The sequence below is a fragment of the Strix aluco genome, chromosome 11 (assembly GCF_031877795.1).
Source record: "Strix aluco isolate bStrAlu1 chromosome 11, bStrAlu1.hap1, whole genome shotgun sequence".
Taxonomy (NCBI): Eukaryota; Metazoa; Chordata; class Aves; order Strigiformes; family Strigidae; genus Strix; species Strix aluco.
In genome coordinates, this window is record NC_133941.1 from 3,476,372 (window position 1) to 3,497,915 (window position 21,544).

Consider the following 21,544-nt stretch of genomic DNA (forward strand, 5'->3'; position numbering starts at 1 on the left):
AGCTCTCCCTCTCCAAAAGTACAGCTGGATCCTTACATCGCATTGCTCTGCTTGCCCTGGCAGGGGGGAAAGGAGCAACAACCGTCCCTGCCCCACAGCATGGGGTCTGGCCAGGGAAGGGCTCACCAGGCTCTCCTTTGGGGTTTCCCAACAGGCTGCGCAATGCCCCTGCCCGGAGCAGGATAACCAAGGACAACACGACCAGCAGGGTAAAATTCCACGTGTTTCATTTATTCGAGGTGCTACGTCACCTCCTAGGCACTGAGCTACAGGGCACCTCTGTGCTACATGAGACATCGACTGGGTCTACGACGACACAGCACTCACTGCTACACACATGGCACGGACATGCCGCGGCACGGATGGAGCCAGACGGGGCAGCGCAGCCAGCGACAGTCCTGCCGCCGCTGCTCTCTCCACGCTGCTGGCCGCAGCCCTCCTGCCAGGCAGGATTTTTGCCCTGGGCTCCATTGCCACAGCCGGTGCAGGAGCCGAGAGGGGTTTCCAAAGCACAGCGAGAAACTGCGGCTGCTCCGGCACCCGGCGTCAATGAGACGGCGGCTCCCTGGAGCCGGGTCACCCGCACGCACGGGTGCTTTGACACCCTGTTCCTGTCTTCAGGCACTTGGTGCTCGGCCGGGGCTGGTCCCCGGAGCCCTGCTCAGGGCACCTCACGCAGGCACAGAGCCTCGACGGCGCCGCTGGGGCCCTGGGCCACCCCACCGATGACAAAGAGCAGGCTGGGTGTCGGGCAGCTGGAGCAGGAGCAGCGGCCGGTGGGCATGGGCGGCAGCGGCTCCCACTTCTTCTGCGAGAGGCTGAACCCTTCCACTGAGTCCAGCGGGCAGGACTGGTTCCCTGCGGGAGACAGAATGGCGTCAGCCCTGTCACAGCCCTCCCCACTCCCCACGCTCTGCCTTTCCCCCTTCGCATGCCTTTGATGTCCCAGCCAGAGCCCCCAGCGGCAGCCGGTCCCCGAGCCCTGAGCTGCGGGGGCTCTGCCATCCCAGAGGCGATTAGCAGGGGCACAAGAGGATTGGCAGCGTCCCCACAGAGAGGGCTGCTGTCACCGATGCCGCACGTCTGGCTCTGCCTCTGCAGCCATCACCGGAGGATAAGGGAGGGCAGCTCCAGCCGCAGCGGGGCTCAGAAGCAACGCCACGCCGCAGAGATCCAGCCAGCACCTCTCACCTTCCCCATCACCTCCTCCTGCCCTGTGGCAGGAGGTCCAGCTTGCCCTGGGCGAGCTCGGCGGGGTCTGGCAGCCCTGGCTGCAGGGCTGGGGGGTGCTGCGGCTGCCTGGGCAGCCCTCCCCGCTGCTGAGTGACAGCACTAACCTTTCCCCAGTTCTCTCAGGAGAGGGATGTGGTGCTGCAACCCTGAGTGGCGGAGCTGAGCTGGCACGGGCTGTGAAAGCCCGGCATGCTGCAAATGAGCTGTGGAGAGCCTGGCTGGGGGGTGAAAGGGGCAAGGGGCTCAGTGGGGGCAGCCTGTAGGGCAGGGCAGTAGGGTCCCCCCAGCACTTGGGGGGCACAGGAGGGACGCGGCTGCAGACGGTGTTGCAGTACTCCTGTGGTTTTGCACAGTCGACCTTGCAGGTCACTGATGTGCCACAAAGGACGGGGACGGGAACACAGCCACACGCCTACCCCCAGCATTACCGAGGCCACCCACAGCCACCACTCTTCCTCCCAGGCAGCCAGCCACGAAGTCAGCTCTCTTCTCCCTCATGCGGATGGCACGGGTCGGCTTCCTCCACGCACCTGGGGGCAAGAGGGTGTGAGCATCACTCGTCAGGGCTCTGCTTCACACACTGAGGCCAGGACACCCCCGTGCTAACGGGTCCCTGGGGCCAGGGAGCACAGGGCAGGACTTGCCACGGGTGCAAGATGCTCAGAGCCTGGGTGAACGGTGTCCCTTGGGCACAAACACCCCTCACCAAGACCCGGGGAGGCATCCTGGACCCTCAGGGGATGCTCCCACCCCACCCAGCGACACAGAGCTCACCTTGTGCGGGATCGAACATCTCCACGGTGTTGACAAAGTGGGGACGGGAATAGAAGTTGTGGGGACCTGGCTGCTGCAGCCCCCCCAGGCTGAAGACGACACCGTCGGCCATGGCACAGGCAGCGAAGGCGCGGCGGCTGGGCACGCTGGGGTACCGTGTCCAGCTCCTCGTTTCCAGGTCGAAGGCCTCGAAGGCAGTGACGGGCAACTTGCCCTGCCGGCCCCCTGCACACAGACGAGACGCTGCGGCTGCCGGCGCCCCGAGCCGGCACCATTGGTGGGCTCAGCAAGCAGGACGGGGCCCACCGGCTGCAGCACTGGGGTAGAAGGGCAGCACAGAGCCACCCTGGGGTGCAGCAGGTCGCTCCCCGGTCTGGGGAGGCAGCGGAGGGAGAGGGCAGGGGCACGGGGGGATTCTCAGCTTGCCCCAGCAGCACCTACCCAGGACAAAGATCTTGTTGCCCTGCAGGAAGGCAGAGGCCCCGTAGCAGGGGGTGGGCATGGAGGGCAGGGGTTGCCAGTGGTCCTTCGCCGGCTCGTAGACACGGACCAGCGCCTGGGGAGAGGTGTCCGCACCCATTCCCCCCAGTGCGTAGATGGCCCCGTCTGCAAAAGAGACGGCGGTGAGGTTGGGGGGGCCGTGGGGCTGGGAGTCCCCCCCGTGCCCTCCAGGGCAGGCAGCAAGGGCGCTGCCAAGCCCCGTGGCCAGCCGCTGCTCCAGGTGGCTGGGGGATGGTGAGCGTGGCCAGGCCTGAGCCCAGCAGTGCCCTGACCCGGCTGGGACCCTCTCGCCCCCCTCTCAGCCCCATCCATCAGGCGCAGAGCGGAGCACAAGGCCATCGGCTCTAATTATTCTCGGCAGTACCATCTCCCTGGAGACACCATGGCAACACAGCCATGCTGCCAAATCCTGCTCCCGCTCCCGGCATGGCCGGCACCCCTGCCTGCTCCCACTGCTGCCCTGCTGTCCCCTCTGCCCTGCCCACCCCACTGCAGCCTGGGGCCACACCACGGGATCCCCAGCCAGGAAGCAGACACAGGCACCACATACGGGGACCAACCCTGGCTCCCAGCACACAGGTTGACGGGCAGTGCCAAGGCTCGGAGGCTGCTCAGCAAAGTTTGGGCAGGAATCACCACACATTCAACGCACAGCACACCGAGCCGGGCTGGAGCAGCATGCTCGGCCACCCCGGCACAGCTCCCAGCCATGGCAGCTGGGGAAGGCCCAGAGGGGCTCCTCATTGCTCAGCTCCAGGCTGCAACAGGGCTGCTGGGGCAGGAGCATCACCCTGTTGTTAAGTGGCAAGTTTGGCTGCTGGGTGAAAGCCTCATGCTGTGTGCCAAGCAGCAGCTGGATTCAAATCACAGAATCACAGAATCGTCGAGGTTGGAAAAGACCTTGAAGATCCTCAGTCCAACCATGAACCTCACACTGACCGTTCTCAACTCCACCAGATCCCTCAGCGCTGGGTCAACCCGAAATCCCACCCAAGCATCCCCAACTGACACATCCCCGCTTCTCTGGAGAGTAACATGCATCTGAGGCCCATCCCCAGCCCTCACCTCTCTGCACGGCCGAGATGCCCATGGAGGGCTGAGCCAGCGCCGCCTTCTTCTCCCACTTGCCCTCATCCACGTGGTAGACCTCGACAGAGGCGAGAGGGCTCTGCGCCGCATCCACGCCGCCCACCACTAGGATCTGCTTGCCCAGGGCGAGGGCAGCGGCTCCGGCCCGTGGCGTGGGCAGCGGCGGGAGCACGGTCCAGCGCTGGGCCGAGAGGTCGAGCACCTCGGCGGCACCCAGGGCTCGCCCGCCGCTGCCGCAGCCGCCCAGCACGAAGAGCTGCCCGTCGTGGTGCGCGGCGCTGCAGTACACGCGCCGCGTGGGCATGGCGGGGAAGGCGACCCACGCGAAGGCGCCCGCGCCCGCCGCCATGGGCCGGCTCAGCCGCCCCGGGGCTCCCCGGGCCCTGGCCTTGCCGTGCCGCCCATCCGGCCCGGCTCGGCGCTAGCCCGGCTCTGCCCACCACCTCCTGCAGGGAGAGCACCTGGGTCAGCACCCAGGCACCCACTGCTTCCCCCAGCCACAGCAAGCCAGCTCCCCTCGGCTGTGCGACAGCCCCCCGTTCCCGGTGCTCCCCACCTGCACCCCAGGGCTCCCTGCCCGCACTCTCCAGGCTCCCACTCCCCGGGGCTCCCTGCCTGCACCCACCAGGGTTCCTGCTCCTCGAGGTTCCCACTCCCTGGGGCTCCCCACCTGCACCCCAAAGCTCCCTGCCTGCACCCTCCGGGCTCCTGCTCCCCGGGGCTCCCAGTGCACAAGCTGCACCCACCAGGACTCCCACACTCTGGGGCTCTTGGCCCACACCCACTGGGGCTCCCAGTACATGGCCCGTACCCCCATAAGGCTCCCACTCCCCAGGGCTCCCCACCTGCACCCACCAGGGATCCTGCACCCTCCAGGCTCCCACTCCCTGGGGCTCCCTGCCTGCACCCACCAGGGATCCTGCTCCTTGGGCTCCTGCTCCCCAAGGTTCCCGCTCCCTGGGGCTCCCCACCTGCACCCCGAGGATCCTGCACCAACCGGGTCTCCCTGCCCATACCCTCCGGGCTCCCACTCCCCGGGACTCCCCACCTGCGCCCTCCGGGACTCCCACACCCTGGGGCTCTCGGCCCACACCCACGAGGGCTCCCGCTCCCCCGGGGCTCTCTGCCCGCACCCACGGGAGCTCCCGGTTCACGACCCGTACCTCTCCGAGGCTCCCGCTCCCCGGGGCTCCCCGTGCACAGTCCGGACCCCACCTCCCCGAGGCTCCTGCTCTCGGCGCGCAGCCCGCACCCCCCGGCCCGCCGCTCTCCGCGGCTCCCGCTGCACAGCCCGCACCCCCCGGGGCTCCCCGGGCACCCCCCTCTTGCCCGCCGCTCCGCCGGGCCCGGGCTCCCCGCCCCTCGCCGCCCCGCTACCGGGAGCGGGACAGAGACAGCGGCCGCGCTCACCTCTCCGCCCGCTCCGCTGCTCTCCCCGCCGCTCCGCGCCGCCGCCCGCGCCGGGTCCGCCCGCTGCCGGTGGGGGCGGCGCCGCGCCCGCCCCGGCCCCCCCCACCCCCCCGCCCCGCTCCGCCCGGCCCTCCCGGGGCCCCCGATGCTGCCGGCCCGCCGCGCCCCTGCCCCGTTCACCCCCCCGGGAAGGAGCCGCCGCAGGAAGAGGGACCGGAGAGACCCCTCGGTGGCAGCCGGTGGCGGGGCCCCCCACTCGGTGCTCCCCAGCCACACGCTGCCGGTGCTGGAGCCGCCCCAGCACCGGGCTGATGGAGCTGAGAAACCATCGTCCTGCCCTGAAGAGGAGCCCCTGCCCGTCACCACTGCGGGGCTGCCGGGGACGGATCTCGGCCCCGCTCCGAGCGTGACCCTGCCGGGGTCTCAGCAGCGTCAGGAAAGCGCACACAGGTCCCAAACCCTCTACTGTCACTTTTGTCCCCACTTGGCTGAGCCCTGCAAACGAACACGCTGGGAAAGGCGCTTTCCACCCACCAGCGCGGGCAGAAAACTCACACCAGAAACGAGCTAGAAAGGTTTGCTTTAAAAAACAGGCAGAAGTGACACAACCCCGCTAGCTCTGCCAGGGAGAACGCCGCGGCGCAAACGGCCTTCGGACGTGCTGCCGGTACGGTACCGGTACGGGAGCGGGAAGGGAGGTGTGAACACCACATGGCTCCTTGCGGTACCGCCGCGGCAGGAGGGCCCTGCCTGGCGAGCGGAGGGGCACAGCGAGCCCCAGCCCTCACACGGGAGCAGGCACAACGGGCAGCACTGCCTGCGGAGGGGCTCCAGCCAGGCAGGCAGCTCCCAACAGCGCTGCCGAGGAAAGGAAAGCTGTTTCCTCCAGGGATCCTGTCACACAACCTCCCAGGATGCTTGTGCATGGGCACGGAGGCTCCTGGTAGGGCTGAGCGGGCACAGCACGCATCAGAGAGGGGTCATCTCGAAGCGGGAGCACAGCCCGGGACGTGCAGCAGGAAAGAGGGGGTGTCCCAGTCCAAAGCCCCTCAGCCCCACGCGGTGGCATCACTGTCCATCCCACCGCTGGCTCGGGGTGTCCTTCTCCATGCAGGCCAGGTAGCGATCATAATTCTCCTCACAGCTCCTCACGCAGCGCAGGAAATAGTCCTCGTCAGCGATGGCCTCCAGCAGGTCGGTCTGCACCAGGCAAATGTCGTACAGCTCCGAGGTGGGAACGCGCCTGGGGCTGCTGCTGCCCGGCTCCGAAAACACCTGCGGGGAGAAAGCAGCGCGCAGAAGCACTCGCCACCCTCTGCGGGCAGCAGCAGCACCAGGGCCGTGCTCGGCACGAGCGCAGAGCCTGGCAGCAGCACTCTGTGCTCCTCCTCCTCGGCCCGGCGCCCGCACGCCGGCTGTGGGTCGGAGGTAGAGGGCAGGGGCTGCCATCTCCGGTCTGGCGGTAGAAGGTGAAGTTTCTCCAGATTTCCCCTCCTGCCCAGAAAGGGACTTTGGCTCCGAATCAGCTTGTGACAGATGTGGCTGCAGCTCTCCTAAGGAACAGGCCACACCACACAGCTGGAAGAAGATGGCAGCCGACCCCAGCAAAACCTCTGCCAACAGCCTGTCGCACAGCCAGGAACAGGGTCTTCACCTTCTGATCTTTATTGCACTCTGCCTAAAGCCACCTGGCAATCTGTTTCCCTCCCAGGGCTGCTCTGTCACTGTCACTGACACGGGGACAGCCCTGAAGAGCTGGTGACTCAAGAGGAGGGGAAGCTGGTGTCCAACCTACCGATCCTGGCTGCAGGACAGCAATGTCCTGGCAGCGGGGATGAGCCGTGCTGGCAAGATGCTCAGCTGCTGCCCAGACCCCAGCGAGGTCTGCTGCCACCATCACTTGATCCCACCCGTCTGATCCAGGGTGGGGGGAGCCCTGGGGTGCCCCGAGACAAGGCGAGCGGCCCGACTGAGCAGCTGTGCCGGCTACAGATGGCGAAAGGAGGAACTCCTTGATCAGGGAAACACTCTGAGACTGAAATGCAGCAAGTGGAGCTGCGGGAGCCGTGCTCCAGCTGCTGCAGACACGCAGGCACCAGCTTGCTGCACGCAGGGGCCTCAGGCTCTCAGCAGAGCTGTCCACAGTAATTCCCCTCAATCAGGCATGGTAAAAGCGAAGCCTATTCCTGACAGGTCTGCTCGAGGCAGTGACAATTCCTGCTATCAGCTACGAATCCACAAGCTGAGAGAGCTTGTGTGGAAGTGAATATCCGATGAGCAACCCATCCCTCGCCACTCCCTGGCTGCCTGGCAAACGCTGCCGACCATTCACCAGCTGCCACAGGTTTCCCCGCTCCGTGCTATCTCCTCCTGGATGGAAACGGGCAGGGTTCAGGCTTGCCCATGGATCTGCAGCTCTTGTTGGAGCACTGACAGTTGTCCAACTGCCAGCTGCATTTCTGTCTGCCTAAATATTCCCTTTTCCAAGCGTGCTCCATCGTAAATGCTGCCTTTTCAATTCGGTGCCACAGACGAGCCGCAGCCGCGTGCCGAGGCTGGCTGGCCTGCCACCACTGCTGCTGTCACTGGCGGGGCAGAGGCAGCGAGTGCGGGCAGCCAGCACCTGCTTTTCTCTGCCAACGGCCGGTGTCACCCTCCCTGCTCCGGCACCGACACCAGGGCTATGCCTTGATCCCCCTTTGCAGGCTCATGCTCATGCAAAGGGGACAAAAACCTGCCTGACCTCACTGGGGACACCCCCCAGCGCAGGCAGCTGGCCGGAGGGGCCTTCAGTCACCTACCTGGGGATGAACAATGGTGTCCGCATCGTCCAGCCGGATGTTGTCGTCGATGAAGATGTGGTGAACGCTGGGATCATGGGGATCAATCCACAGGGGCTTCCCACCCTGGGAAGAGAAATGATTTCTGGCCCACCTGAAACAGCAAACAGGACAAGGAGCAGTCAGGGGAGGGAGAGGTAAAGGCAGGCCAGGCTCAGGGCCACCAGCAGGACAGAGACTGTCCTGTCCCTCTGCCCACTGCTGCCTCCTGGGCAAATGAGGGGGTGTTTGGGGTGTCCTGGGCACCCCAAATCAAGGTGTGTTTGGAGAAAAGCAGGAGGTACACCAGGGGATGGGGACCTGAGGAAAGATGCAAGAGCCCCATCAGGCTGCCCACAGGCAAAAGAGGGAGCATCCCAACAACATAAAAACATCCAGACTAGGAGCTATCCCAGCCCAGGAGAAGCTCAGAGAATCACAGGAGAGAAGAAAATGCCCAATCCATTGCCTCAGTGCCGTGTTCCTCACCAGTCAAAGTGGTCTTGGAAGCCTCCAATTCCCTCAAAGGAGCTGAAGTAGTCATAAAGCTTTCTTCCATCTTCCCGGGTGGCCAGGCGCTCTGCTCCCCTTGTCAGCACCACCTCTCGCTTGCTGCAGCGTATCTGGCCGGGGGTGAGGTCCACAGGGAGCTGCAGAAAGCGGCAGAAGAAAGGTTTCCAAAGCAAACAGGTTGTTTCATGCATTGGCAGAGACACCAAGCAGCAGGGTGGAGACTCCCCACCGCCACAGGATGGAAGGATGGCGCTGGGGAGAAGACAAGACGAGTCGTGGAACCCCCCCCCACCTCAACCAAAAACCATTCCCTGCCCAGGGATGGAAAGGAATGACCTCCCGGCTGCACACTGCCCCCGTTTCAACCTCTGTTCCACATCAACACCCCGAGGAACAACTGAAGCTGATCGCAGCGTTCCTGCCTGATGCGCTGCCGGGGGGGAGAGCGCGGCTGCGATCGGCTCTGTGCCAGGGAGCCCCGCTCCACCGCAGCGGCCCCTCGCCGGGAGAAGGGGTGCCCTGTCCAACCTGGGCTGCCCCGAGAGACCTTTCCCACACAGGATCCGCGCGCACACATGCTCCCCCTCCCCGGCTAACAGCTTCACCCCGAGAAGCTGACCGCGTTTTCTCTCCGCAGAAGCCAGTGCTGTTAAAAGCAGGCCGGCTAAGGAGAGCAGCCTGGCGCGGGGAGCTCCGCGCAGGCCATCCTCCACCTGCCCTCCTCCTCCTCCTCCTCCTCGGGGTGCCACTCACCGCCACGTCCCGCAGGGTGGGGAACTGGGGGTGCTGCCCAGCCAGGGCGCAGCTCACGGCCCGCAGGGCGCGGGGCAGGTCGGTGCCGAAGGTCCTGAAGATGATGGCGAACGCTCTCCCGTCCCGGTGCAGGGTGTCGAGGAGGCGGAAGAAGGCGGGTAGGATCAGGTGGTAGCGCTTGCTGGGTTCCTCCTGGACCGAGAAGACGTCGTGCGGCCGCCCCGGCCACTGCAGCAGCTGCAGGTGGCGGGCGTGGAGGCTACCGAAGCACCGGCCCGGGCCCGCCTCGGTGAAGGCCGGGTCCCGGCCGTGGTGGCTGTAGTAGCTTTGGGCACCGGGGCAGGGGGGCCCGAGCGAGGGGCGATCGCTCGCCCACTGCCACTCGCCTGCAAGAGAGGACGGAGCTCAGCCGCCGCCGCCGCTGCTGCCCGCCCGGCCCCCGCAGGCCCCGGCGCTCACCGGCGGCCCCGGCGCGGCCCCAGGTGACGGTGCTGAGGAAGGAGTTGAGCGCCGCCCGCGGGCCCTGCCCCGACACCGCGTCCGCCGCCACCACCGTGTTGTTCAGGTCCACGTGGAGCACCAGCCGCCGCCGCCGTCGCCGCCCGGCCCCGTCGCTCATCGCCCCGGAACCGGCCCCGCCACCGGAACCGGCCCCGGCCGCGCCGCCGTTACCTGGAAACGACGCCGCTTCCGCCCGCGCCGTTTCCGCCGACCGACGCCCCCTGCCGGCCCGGGGCTGCGCCGCGGGGCACCGCCCGCCCCCGCGCCCTGAGCGCCGTTACCACGGACACCGGGCACGCGGCGGGGCGGGGGCGGGGCCGGGGGCGGGGCCGGGCGGCCGCGGGCGGGCGGGCGGGCGAGGGGGGGCGTGGCCGACCCCGCGCGGTGCTTGTGGGCGTGGCCCCGCGCCGCGGAAGGGGGCCGGAAGCGGAAGTGGGCGGTACTTCCGGCTGCTCCGCGGGCGGCCATGTTGGAGCGGCGGTCGTAACGCAACGGCGGGTGCGGGTCTGGCGGCGGCCGGTAGGTTGGGGCCGGCGGTGCCCGGGCCCCGCGCTCCCGGGCGAGGGCGCTGCTGAGCCGCCCGGCGGGGCGGCCTCCGGGCGCTGGAGGCGGAGCCGCGGCGCTGAGGGCCCCGCCCCGGCCCCCCCCCCACAACCCCCCCCCACCCCCAGGCCCGGGAGTCGGCGCGGGCCGAGCGAGGGGGCCGCACCCGCTGTCTGCACCAATCACCTCCCCGCAGCCCCATAGCGAGGGCACCGGCACCGGGCGGCTCTTCCCGCCCCGGGGCTCCTCCGGCCAGCGGGCGGAGGGCTCCCGGCCAGGGCTCGCGCCGGCCCCTCATTACCGGGCCGAGCCTGGGCGGAGGGTGGTGACGGTCAATGCGAGGGGAGCGACGGACGGGCGCTCGGGACGGAGCATCTCCTCCGCCGAGGGGTGGGCCAGAAGAAGAGGCTGAGCCGGGGGGCTGCCCGCCCCGGCGGCCCTCGCCGAGCCCTCCTTGGGTCTCCGCACCAGGCTCCATCCCCACCGGCTGCCCCAGCCCCGCGTCTTGGCCCTGCCGGCAGCCGGCTTGCCCCTCCGGTGCACCCGGAGAAACATTTTCCTCGAGCTCCATCCCCGGACAGCCGGGCCTCCAAACCCGTGCTGCTGGCATTGCTCGAGCATTGCGTGAGGGTCCCGCCAGCGCTCTGCTCGCATCCGTGCCAGGAGCACTGTGGGTCCGTGGCCCTGTGGCACTTTAACCAGGGCACATCCCCTGGTAGTGTGTCAAGTGAGGGAACTTGCCGTTGGCTGGGCAGACTGGAGGTGTGCCTGCTCGTGGCGGGCTTTCGCTCCTATTACAACTTGCACTGGACAAAACGAGACCAAGCGGATCGATGTTGAGATGTCACAGCCTCTCCGTTCAGCACCAGAATACCCCTTAAGGTGTCCCAGCTGTTCCTGGGCTTGCTGCAGCCTGAAGACGATCCATTTTGCAGCCTGTTGAGCACACGTTGATACCTGTGCTTCTCCGCTGGTTTCTTCCTCTCTTTCAGATCAGGATTAAGCTTTATATCCTTGCCGCCTTTCTGCGCCTGCTACTGCTTATTCGCTTTGGAGGTGGCAAATCTCACCGCTGGCTGATGACGCCGGCCGTGGCTGTCGGAGCCCTTCCCTGCCTGCCTCCCCTTCTCCGTGGGAGATCCCCCGCCTGTGGCAGAACAACCACATTATCCTCCTCCAAATCCCTCTTTTGCCGTGACGTCTGCAGAACACTTGACTGAGATTAGTCTGTCATGCGGAGGCTCTTACCCCCCCGCTGACCTGTGCTTCCCCTTCTGGGGCTGCTCTTGGCTTGTGTCTCTTCCCTTCTTGTGCAGCCGGTGGCGACACGGGCACCGGTCCGGGGCTGTGGTGAAACTGGAGTTCTGGGAGGAACGTTGGACACGAGTAGTTCCTTGCTCTATCTGCTCAGGCACTAACTTTTCCATCACAGCTTTCTTGCTTGTGCACTGCCCTCTCCAGTAGCATCTCCAACACCCGCATTTCCCCGAAAAGGATCTTTCACTGAATCCTCCTCGTTATTCTGAGAGATATCAATGAAGCTAAAGATTTTATAACTTCTTGGTGCAGCATCCAGCTGTGGAGCTGGTGAGGCCGCCAGCTCAGTGTGAAAGGATTGGAGTTCTGCTGGGTGCATCACAAAATCCTGCCTGGACTGCTGCTCAGTGCCTATTTTTTATTTAAAACAATAATTAGTGCTTTTGTCCCAGGCAGACAGCAGTGTAGTGCCCTGAGCATGATCCCAGCATTATCCCTCAGGCCATTGTACACTTGGGCCCAGTGATGTGTTTCCTTCATGTGGCCCTGCTTAAATTTCCTGTTTCCTCCTCACTTGGCAGTGACTGCCCTTGGATCAACACCAGTTTGCTGTGACAGCAAGTTGCAGACCGTTGTTCAAACAAAGGAGCAGCAAGAAGTGTTTTCTTGCCACAATGTTCGGCATCAATGAAGCACATCTGAAATAGCCTCCAGCTCCGCTGTCTGGTCTTCAGGAGGATGCTGCAGCTTTGGCAGGGACTCCGAATCAATTTTTGAACAGAATCAGTTAGGAAGCTGGAAAATTGAACGTGATGCTGCATAGATTTGACGTGCTCAGGCTGCTTAGCGTTGAGATGGCTCAATCGTGGTGTTCTTGGCACGTGCACAGGGAGAGGGTTCAATGAAGGGCTGCTTTACCAAGGGAAAATGAGATCTAGTTACCCGAAGCTGGGGTGTGTCAAACTGGAAACGGGCTGCAGATTTTCCTGATTTCACCATTGGAACCCTACATCATGGGATGGGTTGGATGGGATTGCCTGAAATCTTTGTTTAGGTTGAGGATATTCTGCGAGAGATGTTTCAGTTTTACTGCAGAGATAAATGAGTGACGGAATTTTCTTGATGGTGCTTCTAACTTGGGTTATGCCCAGAATCCAACCTGATGTTTGTGAGTAGCCACGCCTGGTCTTAGTAGTTTCAGGTCCCTGCTTAAAAATGCAAGATTATTTCAGTTGCTGTAAACTAACTATTTTCTCTCTCCTTTTGAGGTGTGAAGTGTTGTTTTTCCAGTAATTTGGACCTTTTTTGAAGTGCCCGCTTGCCTAATGCCATGAATATTGCGGTGAACAATGTGGAAGAAAAAGCTGTTCATTCCTGGTCGAGAATTTCCTCTGCAGGACAGAAAGTGCTGGAGGAAGCCCTCCGAGTCTTCAACCCGATGTCCAAGGACCTTTCGGACACAGAAACCCAACTGGTGGCCTTCATTCAGAGCCTGAAGGAGGAGGGCTACCAGCCCACAATTCTGAGGAGTAAGGATGTGTACGGGTACAGCTCGTGCACGGCAGACACGCCGAGTCAGACAAAAGAGAGCACCCCACACAACTGCGCCAGCACCGCCGAGTCTGCTAAGAGCCCGGCTAGAAACACCGCGGCCGTGGCAAAGGTGTCTGCTTCACCCACCAGCGTTGCCGTGAACTCTTCGAAAGTCTCCGCTCAACCTGTCTCTAAAGGGGATTCCACAAATCTCCTCTTGAGCTCTTTGAAGCAGACGAGATCGGGCACGTCCAAGGCCGCGGCAGTGGGTTTCCCTACAAGCATGTATCCTGACGTGTATCCAGCCATGAGACTGTCGGTAGTTCTGGAAGCTCTGGTGCCGCTGAAAACTACTGCGTCCTGTTTGGAGTCCAAGTACACGCGAGGGCGTCTTGGGATCTCGCCCTCGGACCTTAAACTCCTTAAGGCTTCGAGTCCACCGAGGCAGTTTTCTTCAGGCAAGACCACTAAAGTAACAGAAGGTAAGGGGTACAGGCGTTTGATAAAGAAAGCACCGGATTCTGCCACCCTCACTTTAAATCTTTTGAAGGGACCAAAGGGTGGAGTGCTGCAGGAGAGCAATGCTTGCAAAGCCTCGGGAGTCCTCAACGGGAGGGTCACAGGCAGCTCGTCCCAGGGCTGCACCGCAGCACCGCAGTCCAAGAGCTTGAAAATGAAAGATAAGGAAGCACTGGTGGGGAAAGCAGAATGGAAGGACAGCAGCACTTACCGGGAAAGTGTTGGGCAAAAGAAGAGAAGAGCTACAGAAACAAGAGAAGCACCACAGAGAAAGAAAGCAAATACCATTCCTGTCCGAAATAAATCTCGACGAGCTCCGAGCACTTTGAACCTGCTGAAATTCCGGGCCATCAAGGTGGGCAACTCTTCCTCTGATGATGAAGTGAGGAGGAGAGCACAGAAGATTCTTAGGGTCAATCTGTCCCCCGTGATCCGAATTCAGCCCTTGTCCCACTCTCACAGCGTCCCCTGAGTTTCTTCACTTTGTCACATTTTTTTTTATGTAAGTAAAATACGAGCCCGGCACCAGAGCGTGGAGAAGTTTAAGGGCGACTCTGGATCTCTGGTGCCGATCTGTCGACTAACCTGCAGACGGAGCAGCCTGCTCTCGCGCAGTTTCTGCCTGTCACCACTTCTCTGCAGAACTGCAGAAATACAAAAACCTGTTTGAGAACACGGGATGGTGACTCTGGCCCGTGGCGAGCCCAGCAGGCCGGAGGAGGGCTCGCTTCCCGCAGGCGCTCTTCTGAACGTGGCAGGCTGTGCGCTCACGCAGGGGTAAAACAGGGGACTTTCTCATGACATTGATGCACTGTGATACTGCTCTTTTTCAAGCTGTACATTTACTGGTTTTATTTTGATCAAATTTTATAACTTTATTATCAATATATCTATATATCCATATATGTGCATATGGCCCAGGAACTGTGGGAAGATGCACTTCCTCCATCCCTCTGGGATTGGGTTCGATAGCTTTTGTTCCCCCTCCCCTTCAGCCAGTCTTTTGTTGAAAGGTGCCAGGATTTCTTTGTGATTCAGTGTTGTGACAGCCTGTTCTGGGCTTTCTTGAGCAGCTCAGAGGCAGGCAGAGTTATAGCCACTTGTTTCTCTCCAGATATGCCAAACAATTTGGAGAATTACCAGTTGATAGTTGACTATAGTTATAATCATTCTTTTGGTTTTACCTCTGCGTAAGAGTGGGGGAGTGTTACAGGGCTGTTGCCTGCAAGTCTGCCTGATATCTCTAGGTGCCTCCTCCGTTCACTGGTAGCAGAAGCTCCGAACTCATGGTAGGGTTTGCCTCCAAAGAGCGATTCCTCCTCAGCACCCAATTGCTCTGCTCTCCTGTACCCCAGGTGCAGATGTAGAGCATGAACTGTGACTGTTACAACCGAGGGGCTGGAGTTGTTAGCAGGAATTGCGTAAAGTGTCCTGCCCACCACCTGACTGCTGTGCTGTTGCTGTGATGTTTCAGGAGCAGGTTCTAGGTGCCAGTAGAGAAGGCACAGGCTGTGTTTGAATGTATTAGATACACCCTGCCGGTCCCAGAGCTCAGTGGGGTATTTGAGCCTGAGTTAAAGCAGAAGAGTGAAAGCATTGAGAGTATATACGCCAGTACTTAAACGTAGAGAGTTTCTGTTGGTTTGTGGGGGTGAAGCAGTCGGAGGGGAGATGGGTGCCGTGTGGTGATGGGTGACAGCTTTGCTGTGCCATCTGGGATGTTACGAGAAGGTGTGTGGCAGGTGTGAAAGCTCCCGGAGCGCAGGCTCTGCCCGTCCCCAGGAGGCACTGCGGAACCACTGCCGATGGCTGGACTGCATGCTGGCCGAGGTCGGGTCTGCTCCCCACGGGGAGGGATCTGTGAGCTCCAGGAGAAACACCATGCTGGAGCAGTAGATGCTGCCGCTGTCACCGGGCAGCTGGGAGGGACAGCCTCGGCTGAGACTGTCTGCGTTGGGATACTGCAAAAGCAGAACCTGGCGGTGTGGGGAGAGGAAGCAGCATCGGGCCGGGCATGGACCTGGCTCTGTACGCTGCTGTACGTTCGGATCTCTGCAGCATCAGGCTGGTAATCCACTCATTCTCTCACCAGCTCAAAATACCAGTTGTCTGACCTAGTAATCTCTGTGGACATTGGCTGAAGGATTGAACTCCCCTGGGAAGCCCCAGCTCCTCACGTTTCAGCCCCTCCCTAGCACCTGGCTGGATTTCAGCACTTTGTAAAAGGGGTCACCATTGATCCCCAGCTCAGAGAGGAAAACCATGGCACTCAGAGGAGAGAGGAGGTTCACGAGGGACTGAGAAGGCAGGGAAGCTGGGACCCCCGAGGCACAGCTGGGGTTCTTCCCCCTCGCCCAGGTGGAGCAGGGTGCAGGTTCTCCCTTGGGGGATGATGCAGGCTCTGGATCACACACTCGGGTTCTGTGTGGTTTTACTGTGCATATCTGAGTTGCTGTCAGAGATCATAACTTGCAGTGTTTGAGACTGACCTGTGAATGCCGCTGGTTGGCTGCAGAGGAGGAGGAAATATTTTCTGCTCTGTGTTTTAAAATGCCCTGGCAGAGAGTTCCCTGTCCTGACATGATGCTGGATGAACAGGGACCCTCCATCGCTGTTAACCGGCCAAAAATTGCTTTGTCCCTTTTGTTCCCACTCCTTCAGACCTTTCTCATTCCCACGCTCTCAAATGCCAGGTCTTGAAGGCTTGCACTGGAGTTTCTCTTTTTGGCTGTTTCCCGAGGAGGGCTCTGAACTCCTGCCTGTGGTATCACTGTCTGACGGGCTGCTGGGCAGCTTCCCCTCTTCCCAGCCCCTTATAAGGGCACCAAGAACTGTCTCTGGAGCCTCTTCATGCAGCGCAGACATCCAAGCTGAGTGCCTGGCCTCCGGTGGGAAAACAACTGTGCATCAACAAGGCTGAATTTGGGTTGAGGTTGCTTTTCCTCCAGCCTGAGCAGGAAGCTGAGCACCTCAGGCCAGCTTACCAGGCTACATCCCTCCTCTTTGTTGTATTTCTTCCCCCAGCTGCACTGCTGCCTTGCCTCCTCACTCTTTTCCATCACCTCGTGTCTTTCACAGCTTGGGTCTTTGCCAGTCAAGGACTTGGCTTGTACTGTTGCTTAACACATCCAGCAAAACATACCGCCTTAGCACTGCCACGACTTTCCCAGCACTGAGCTGAGTTCTGCGGGTGCTTGACGGCTCCCCCAGGGTCCTTCCCAGGCCACCAGCAAGAGATCTTCTGCTCCACAGGGAGAGATGAGCATTAGAGACACTCCTGTGTCACTGAGGCTCCTGCCAGGGAATCCAGTACCCCGTAGCTCTGTGCTCAGGGACTTGCCCATCATCAGTCCAGTCCGTCTGCTCTTCTGCACATCTCTTCTGCAGGGCCCCTGAGCTCTGGAGCTCAATTCTCTGCGCTCCTGTTGTCTCCTCTTACCCCTCGCAGGTGATTTGGGAACTTGGCTGGAAGGATTGTAGCTTGTTATTCACAGAGGGGCTTTACAGCCCCCCGGTGCCAGTGTCAGCAGCTGCTGCCTGTCATCCAGCGCTGGCAGACGGGTGCCTGCAGCCTGATGGTGATTGGCTCCGCCATCCTTCATCTCACAGCCAGGTGCTCCTGATATCCCGGGCCTTCGACACGGGTGTGCAGGAGGCTGCAGAAGGGGCCGTGCTGTGGATACCGCTGTCTGGTGTTTAGGGAAGATGAAGGGTTTGATCAAACCAGACCTGCCTAAAACCTGATCTAACCAGAGATCTCCCTCCAGAGGTCCCTTCCACCCTGTGTTATTCTGTGACAGCAGGGTAAAACTTGCCTTCCAGGGATCTGCGCCGCAGTAACTGGCAGAGAAGGTAGAAATGCGTTGCCCGGAGTGCTGTGATCTCTGCCGAGTGTGCTGTATGCAGGTTGTCCAGACCTGTTTCTGTATTAGTCACTTTGAATTCTTCCAAGTGCCTAACCCAGCTTATGTTGTTCCTGGGCACCATGACAGCCGAGAGCTTTGGAGACTCTTAGGAATGCTTTTACTGCATGGATTTGTGCCACTGTCACTTCTAGAAATGATTCAGCCAGCGGTCAAAGGGCTGTTCTTCCGACTGATTTTGTGGAAATCATTTCTCCTTTTATTCAGCTGCCAAGAACCAAGAGTTTATGCTTCGCCTCCATCAGACAAGGTCCTTGAGTTTCCTGTGTGCTTCAGATGTCCGTCAGCAAGGTCCGTGGGGAGAGCAGCTTGTCCGGCAGGCAGCTGAAGGGGAAGCTGACATCAGATACCAGTTGAAATCACATTGTTAACTGGTAGAAATGTTTTGTAGCTCATGTCCACTGTGATCAGATTTCACCGTCTGCCGCTACTTTTAGTTGGAGGAGTTTCTGCTTGGCCTCTTCCCTGCAAGCCATGTAGCGTGGTGCCGCTGCTTCCAAACTGTTTTCCTCCACCCCCCTACCCGCAGAGCCAGCTGCCATGGCGATCCTTGTACAGAATTTCTTAAGCACTTTTCTGCAGAATAAGAAGGGATTATTTTGTTACTCCTGTTTTGTAGCCCACTAGTGGTATTTCAGTGCCAGGAGGAGGTGTGCTCCCTTGGAGTGTTGTGAGCACTCCACAGCTGCCCCTGTTCTGCCGCGTGTCCTCCGGGCCCCCCTCGTACACCAGCAGCACTTCTCCACTGGTGGAGCTGGTGGAAGTCCTCCGGCTCCAGCTGTGACAGGGGGGACCGGGGGTGGGGGGGATTCAGGGGTTGAGCACAGAATTTGGGCCCTTTCAGCTGTGACTTGTGCTGTGTTCATGGCCAGACCTTGCCAGCATGTGGGGGAGTGCAGCTGCTCCAGCTGCTCTCCCCCTTGGGTCCAAGTTCCCCGTTTGGGAGCTGGGCCTTTGGCCACGGCACAAGGAACGCGTGGGGACAGAGAGCAGGTTTGTCTCTCAGCTGCAGCTGGACAGTGTGACACGAGCTGATCAGCTTCCCGGGCAGGAGGGCAGGTTTAGGTGGGAGGATCCTTGTTTCAGCCATGGTTGGCAGGCTCGGTGCTAAGCTGTGTGGAGCTCCTGCCGCTCAAGCAAGTTGGTTTGTGTGGAAGTAACAGTTCCTGTTTCAGTCTTCAAAATGGCACCTGTGGTCCGATGGGGATGGATGGCTTTCTGGGAGCTGAGGGGGCCCAAGGAGAGGATGGCTGTTCTGGGGCATCTCACAGCTTCCTAACAGTGCTGCAGCCCTTGGCTTTGCGAGCTGGGTGGGCTGGCACCGCCCGTGCAGAGGGCAGCAGGGCAGGTTGCTCCCAGGCCCTCGCGTTTGGGACTCTGTGCTAGAGAGCACCACGCTGGGGTTTCCCTCTCCTTGCAGCCTGTTCCTGCCTGGAGCTGGGTGCTGTTAGGAAGGTGCCAGGTGCCTCGCTGGCTGGTGGAGCAGAGATCTTGTCCCAGAACCAGCCCTTGTCACTAGGTCAGCCCCGGCTGTCGAGTGAACCTTGTCTGTAGATGTGACGCTGCCAGCACTCGCAGCTTGGCCAGCTGCTGCCTCCAAAGCCGTGGTGCTAAGGCCAGACCCCTCAGTTTGCTTAGGAAGACCGAGGAAGTCTGGTGAAAAAGCGAGAAGCTGGGATTAGGGGAAACCAAAGATGCCAGCAGCGCCTGGCTGGCCAGCTTCTGCTGCAGCAGGAGATCTGCAAACAGAGGAGCCCTGGCTGTGGTGTGTCTCTGCCAGGTCTGTGCACTTCCTCGGGTGAGCATCTGAAATACCTTCTCCTGCGGGGGTGATTAGGCCTTGCCCCGGGGAGTCCCTTAAAGGCCTTATTATCGTCTGGGACTCTCTCCTTGTTGTCTTAATTAGCCCTTTCCGTTCCTGTTGCTACAGGCAGCCCCTGTGAGAGTCTGGTGATTCCCACAGACACAGTCAGGCACGCGGTGCTGTTGTAAAAGAGAAGGTGCTGCAAAGCTACCCCCAGAAATACCTCCCCCTCCTACCCCTGCTCCGCCACGCTGCCCAGGCCTGGGACGGGACAAACGAGTGTTGGCGTTTGTGACAGGGAAGGAGCAGTGTGTGACACCGTTCCCTCCTCCTGGCTGCCGGTGCAGCACTCCCCAGGAGTAGCATTTCCCGAGCAGAGGCGCAGCAGCCGCTCTGAGGGATGCGGGGCCTCTGGGCGGGCACTGCCCGGCCCCTCACTCTCCCCTCTGCCAACCATTGTCTCTAGAGATCCATCTCCACACCGCAGTGTGACCCGTCTGCTCCGGCTGGGCCCGGTGCTGCCGGCTCAGCCGTGGGCATCCCCCGGTGTTGGGGGGATCCTGAGGGATGGCCGGGGAGCAGCGACTGCAGCCCGCGGGAGGGCGAGTAACAAACTTTTGTATGGTGAATTTACAACAACTGACCATCTTGTTCTCGAGTGAACTTTTTACTGTGTCATTTGTTTGTGTAGAATGTTTCCGAAGCTATATTAATATTTAATGTTTAATATGAGGCTGGGCTGCTCCACACTCAGTGTTGTATATTTTGGAATGGCATTGTTTAGTGAAAAGACAGCGTTAGTATTATTCCGCTCTTCGGAGGGAAATGGGACAAAAACCAGACTGTCTTTTTTCTTAAATGAAGTGAACTTTTTGTTATGAAGTCCTAGCAGGTGTCCAGCCCTTCAGTAAAATGGTGCTCAGAACCGCCCAGCGTGTCCAGCTTTTCTTTGGGCCCCGCCAGACGGCTCCTCCCTGGGCTCCTGCCTCCGGCCCCGTGTGAGCTCCGTGGAATGGGGTCTCCTGTGTGCCCGGCTGCTGTGTGGGGCACGCTCAGCTGGAGACCACCACCTCTTCTTCCCCAGTTCCCTCCAGTGAGCTTTGGGGTTACCCAAGCCCCCTTAAGGAATGCTTGGCTCAGGATGAGAAATGCTCCAGAAGAGTGCCACTGGTGCTGAGCTGGTGTAAACTGGCATAAATCTGCATTCCAGGTTAGTTCCTAGAAACGCACCGGGTCAGCATGGTGCTGGCAGGTGCTCTGCCAGCTCCTGCCTGCCTGCCCACCCTCCAGCTTCTCTCTACATCTGCCCGATCTGCAGCCGGGACCCTGCGACCGGTTAATTCAACAGAAACCCCATTGTTTGCCCGCGTGCGATCCGGATCTGGTTTGTGCTGCGGGGCCGTCGGTGCGCTGACCCGGCACTAACGGTGGTGGGACCGTGGCCCCCCCCGGGGCAGACAGCGGCTCCAGTGCGGGAGCTCATTCCTCAGGAAGTGGTTAAGCGGTTCTGCCGCTCGCTCGGGATGTTCAGGGAAGCGTTGGCCGCCCGCTGAGTGCACTGAAGTCGGTCCAAGCGGGGCTGGCCAGGCGTGAGAGGCTGCCCCAGGAGCTCGGAGGCTCTGCCGAGGCTTAGGCGGGGGCCTCTCCTTTTTGTACCCCAAAGCGGCGAGTGCTGCCGGTTCCCGCTGCCGCCCCTCTGAGCGAAAGTGCTTTGATTGCTGCTGAAAGGTGCTGGTGGAGCCGAGGCTGGGGGTGCCCGAGGGAGATGCTCAGCAGCTCTGAAACGCTGGTGACCGAGGGCTGCGGCAGAGCTGCTGGCATCTCCCCGGGCAGACACGGGCCACCCCCACGTGTTCAGCTGTGTGGCGGCTGAGGGGATCGCGGGGGGGGGGGGGTGGGAAGTCAGAGGAGCTTTCAGGGGAGCCAGGGGGTGCCTGGATGTGGGCTGGGCCACCTCACTTGTCCCTCAGATCCAGCTGAGGATCCCTCCCTCCCTCTTTTACCTTGCTTTTCAAGGCAGAGATCCTGTTACAGTCGCCTTTATCAGGCCACTTAGGATCTCCTCAGAGCAGATAAGGTTTGCTTGGCAAGATCCCTGCGATACAGACCTGCCGGCCAGTGCTAATGGCTCTTTATCAGCTCATCTCCTGCCAGCTCTCCTAGCCGAGGAGCTGGTGGTGCCTGGCCACCACCCTGTGCTGCTGGAGCCTCACCGGACACAGCCTTACCCCTCCTCAGGGGTTTCCCAGCGCCTGCTGAGAGCACGAGAGGGCTCTGCCCACAGCATCCCTCACCCCACTGAGATGCGTGGGACCAGCCTGTGCTGTGTCGGGGTGTCCCTGGGGGATCAGGTTTTGGCACCCCCATGGCCA

The 21,544-nt window shown here is 61.2% G+C and overlaps 3 protein-coding genes across 5 annotated transcripts; 1 reads left to right on the top strand and 2 right to left on the bottom strand.

Annotated features, from left to right (window-relative positions):
* Positions 1–210: 210 nt before the first annotated feature.
* Positions 211–5,068, bottom strand: KLHDC8B (kelch domain containing 8B). Of its 2 annotated transcripts, none has more exons than XM_074835813.1 (6): positions 5,008–5,068; positions 3,574–4,043; positions 2,449–2,613; positions 2,008–2,232; positions 1,662–1,763; positions 211–858 (listed from the first exon to the last, which is right to left on the bottom strand). In XM_074835813.1, exons 2-6 carry the CDS (start codon positions 3,944–3,946, stop codon positions 662–664), a joined length of 1,062 nt encoding a protein of 353 aa, XP_074691914.1. In that variant the 5' UTR covers positions 3,947–4,043; positions 5,008–5,068; the 3' UTR covers positions 211–661. The 2 variants fall into 2 exon arrangements, with proteins under 2 accessions (XP_074691914.1, XP_074691913.1); XM_074835812.1 differs by having other exon boundaries at positions 1,650–1,763.
* A 507-nt stretch (positions 5,069–5,575) lies between these two features.
* LOC141928078 (uncharacterized) lies at positions 5,576–10,434 on the bottom strand. Its single transcript, XM_074835740.1, has 7 exons — positions 10,323–10,434; positions 10,037–10,195; positions 9,552–9,860; positions 9,093–9,478; positions 8,316–8,476; positions 7,809–7,941; positions 5,576–6,282 (listed from the first exon to the last, which is right to left on the bottom strand). The coding sequence occupies exons 1-7, from the start codon at positions 10,432–10,434 to the stop codon at positions 6,076–6,078; spliced, it is 1,467 nt and encodes a 488-aa protein (XP_074691841.1). The 3' UTR covers positions 5,576–6,075.
* CCDC71 (coiled-coil domain containing 71) lies at positions 10,039–20,102 on the top strand. Of its 2 annotated transcripts, none has more exons than XM_074835699.1 (2): positions 10,039–10,112; positions 12,662–20,102. In XM_074835699.1, the coding sequence occupies exon 2, from the start codon at positions 12,724–12,726 to the stop codon at positions 13,915–13,917; it is 1,194 nt and encodes a 397-aa protein (XP_074691800.1). In that variant the 5' UTR covers positions 10,039–10,112; positions 12,662–12,723; the 3' UTR covers positions 13,918–20,102. The 2 variants fall into 2 exon arrangements, with proteins under 2 accessions (XP_074691800.1, XP_074691801.1); XM_074835700.1 differs by lacking the exon at positions 10,039–10,112 and adding an exon at positions 10,247–12,561.
* Positions 20,103–21,544: the final 1,442 nt, after the last annotated feature.

Excerpts from the sequence above, each read along its gene's own strand:
- KLHDC8B (XM_074835812.1), bottom strand. The coding sequence starts at position 3,946 with ATGGCGGCGGGCGCGGGCGCCTTCGCGTGGGTCGCCTTCCCCGCCATG. Across the intron at positions 2,614-3,573 it reads CATCTCGGCCGTGCAGAGAG|ACGGGGCCATCTACGCACTG; the intron begins GTGAGGGCTGGG and ends TCTCTTTTGCAG. Across the intron at positions 1,764-2,007 it reads GATGTTCGATCCCGCACAAG|GTGCGTGGAGGAAGCCGACC; the intron begins GTGAGCTCTGTG and ends TCTTGCCCCCAG.
- LOC141928078 (XM_074835740.1), bottom strand. The coding sequence starts at position 10,434 with ATGAGGGGCCGGCGCGAGCCCTGGCCGGGAGCCCTCCGCCCGCTGGCC. Across the intron at positions 9,479-9,551 it reads GGGCCGCGCCGGGGCCGCCG|GCGAGTGGCAGTGGGCGAGC; the intron begins GTGAGCGCCGGG and ends CCTCTCTTGCAG. Across the intron at positions 6,283-7,808 it reads ACACCATTGTTCATCCCCAG|GTGTTTTCGGAGCCGGGCAG; the intron begins GTAGGTGACTGA and ends TTCTCCCCGCAG.
- CCDC71 (XM_074835699.1), top strand. The coding sequence starts at position 12,724 with ATGAATATTGCGGTGAACAATGTGGAAGAAAAAGCTGTTCATTCCTGG.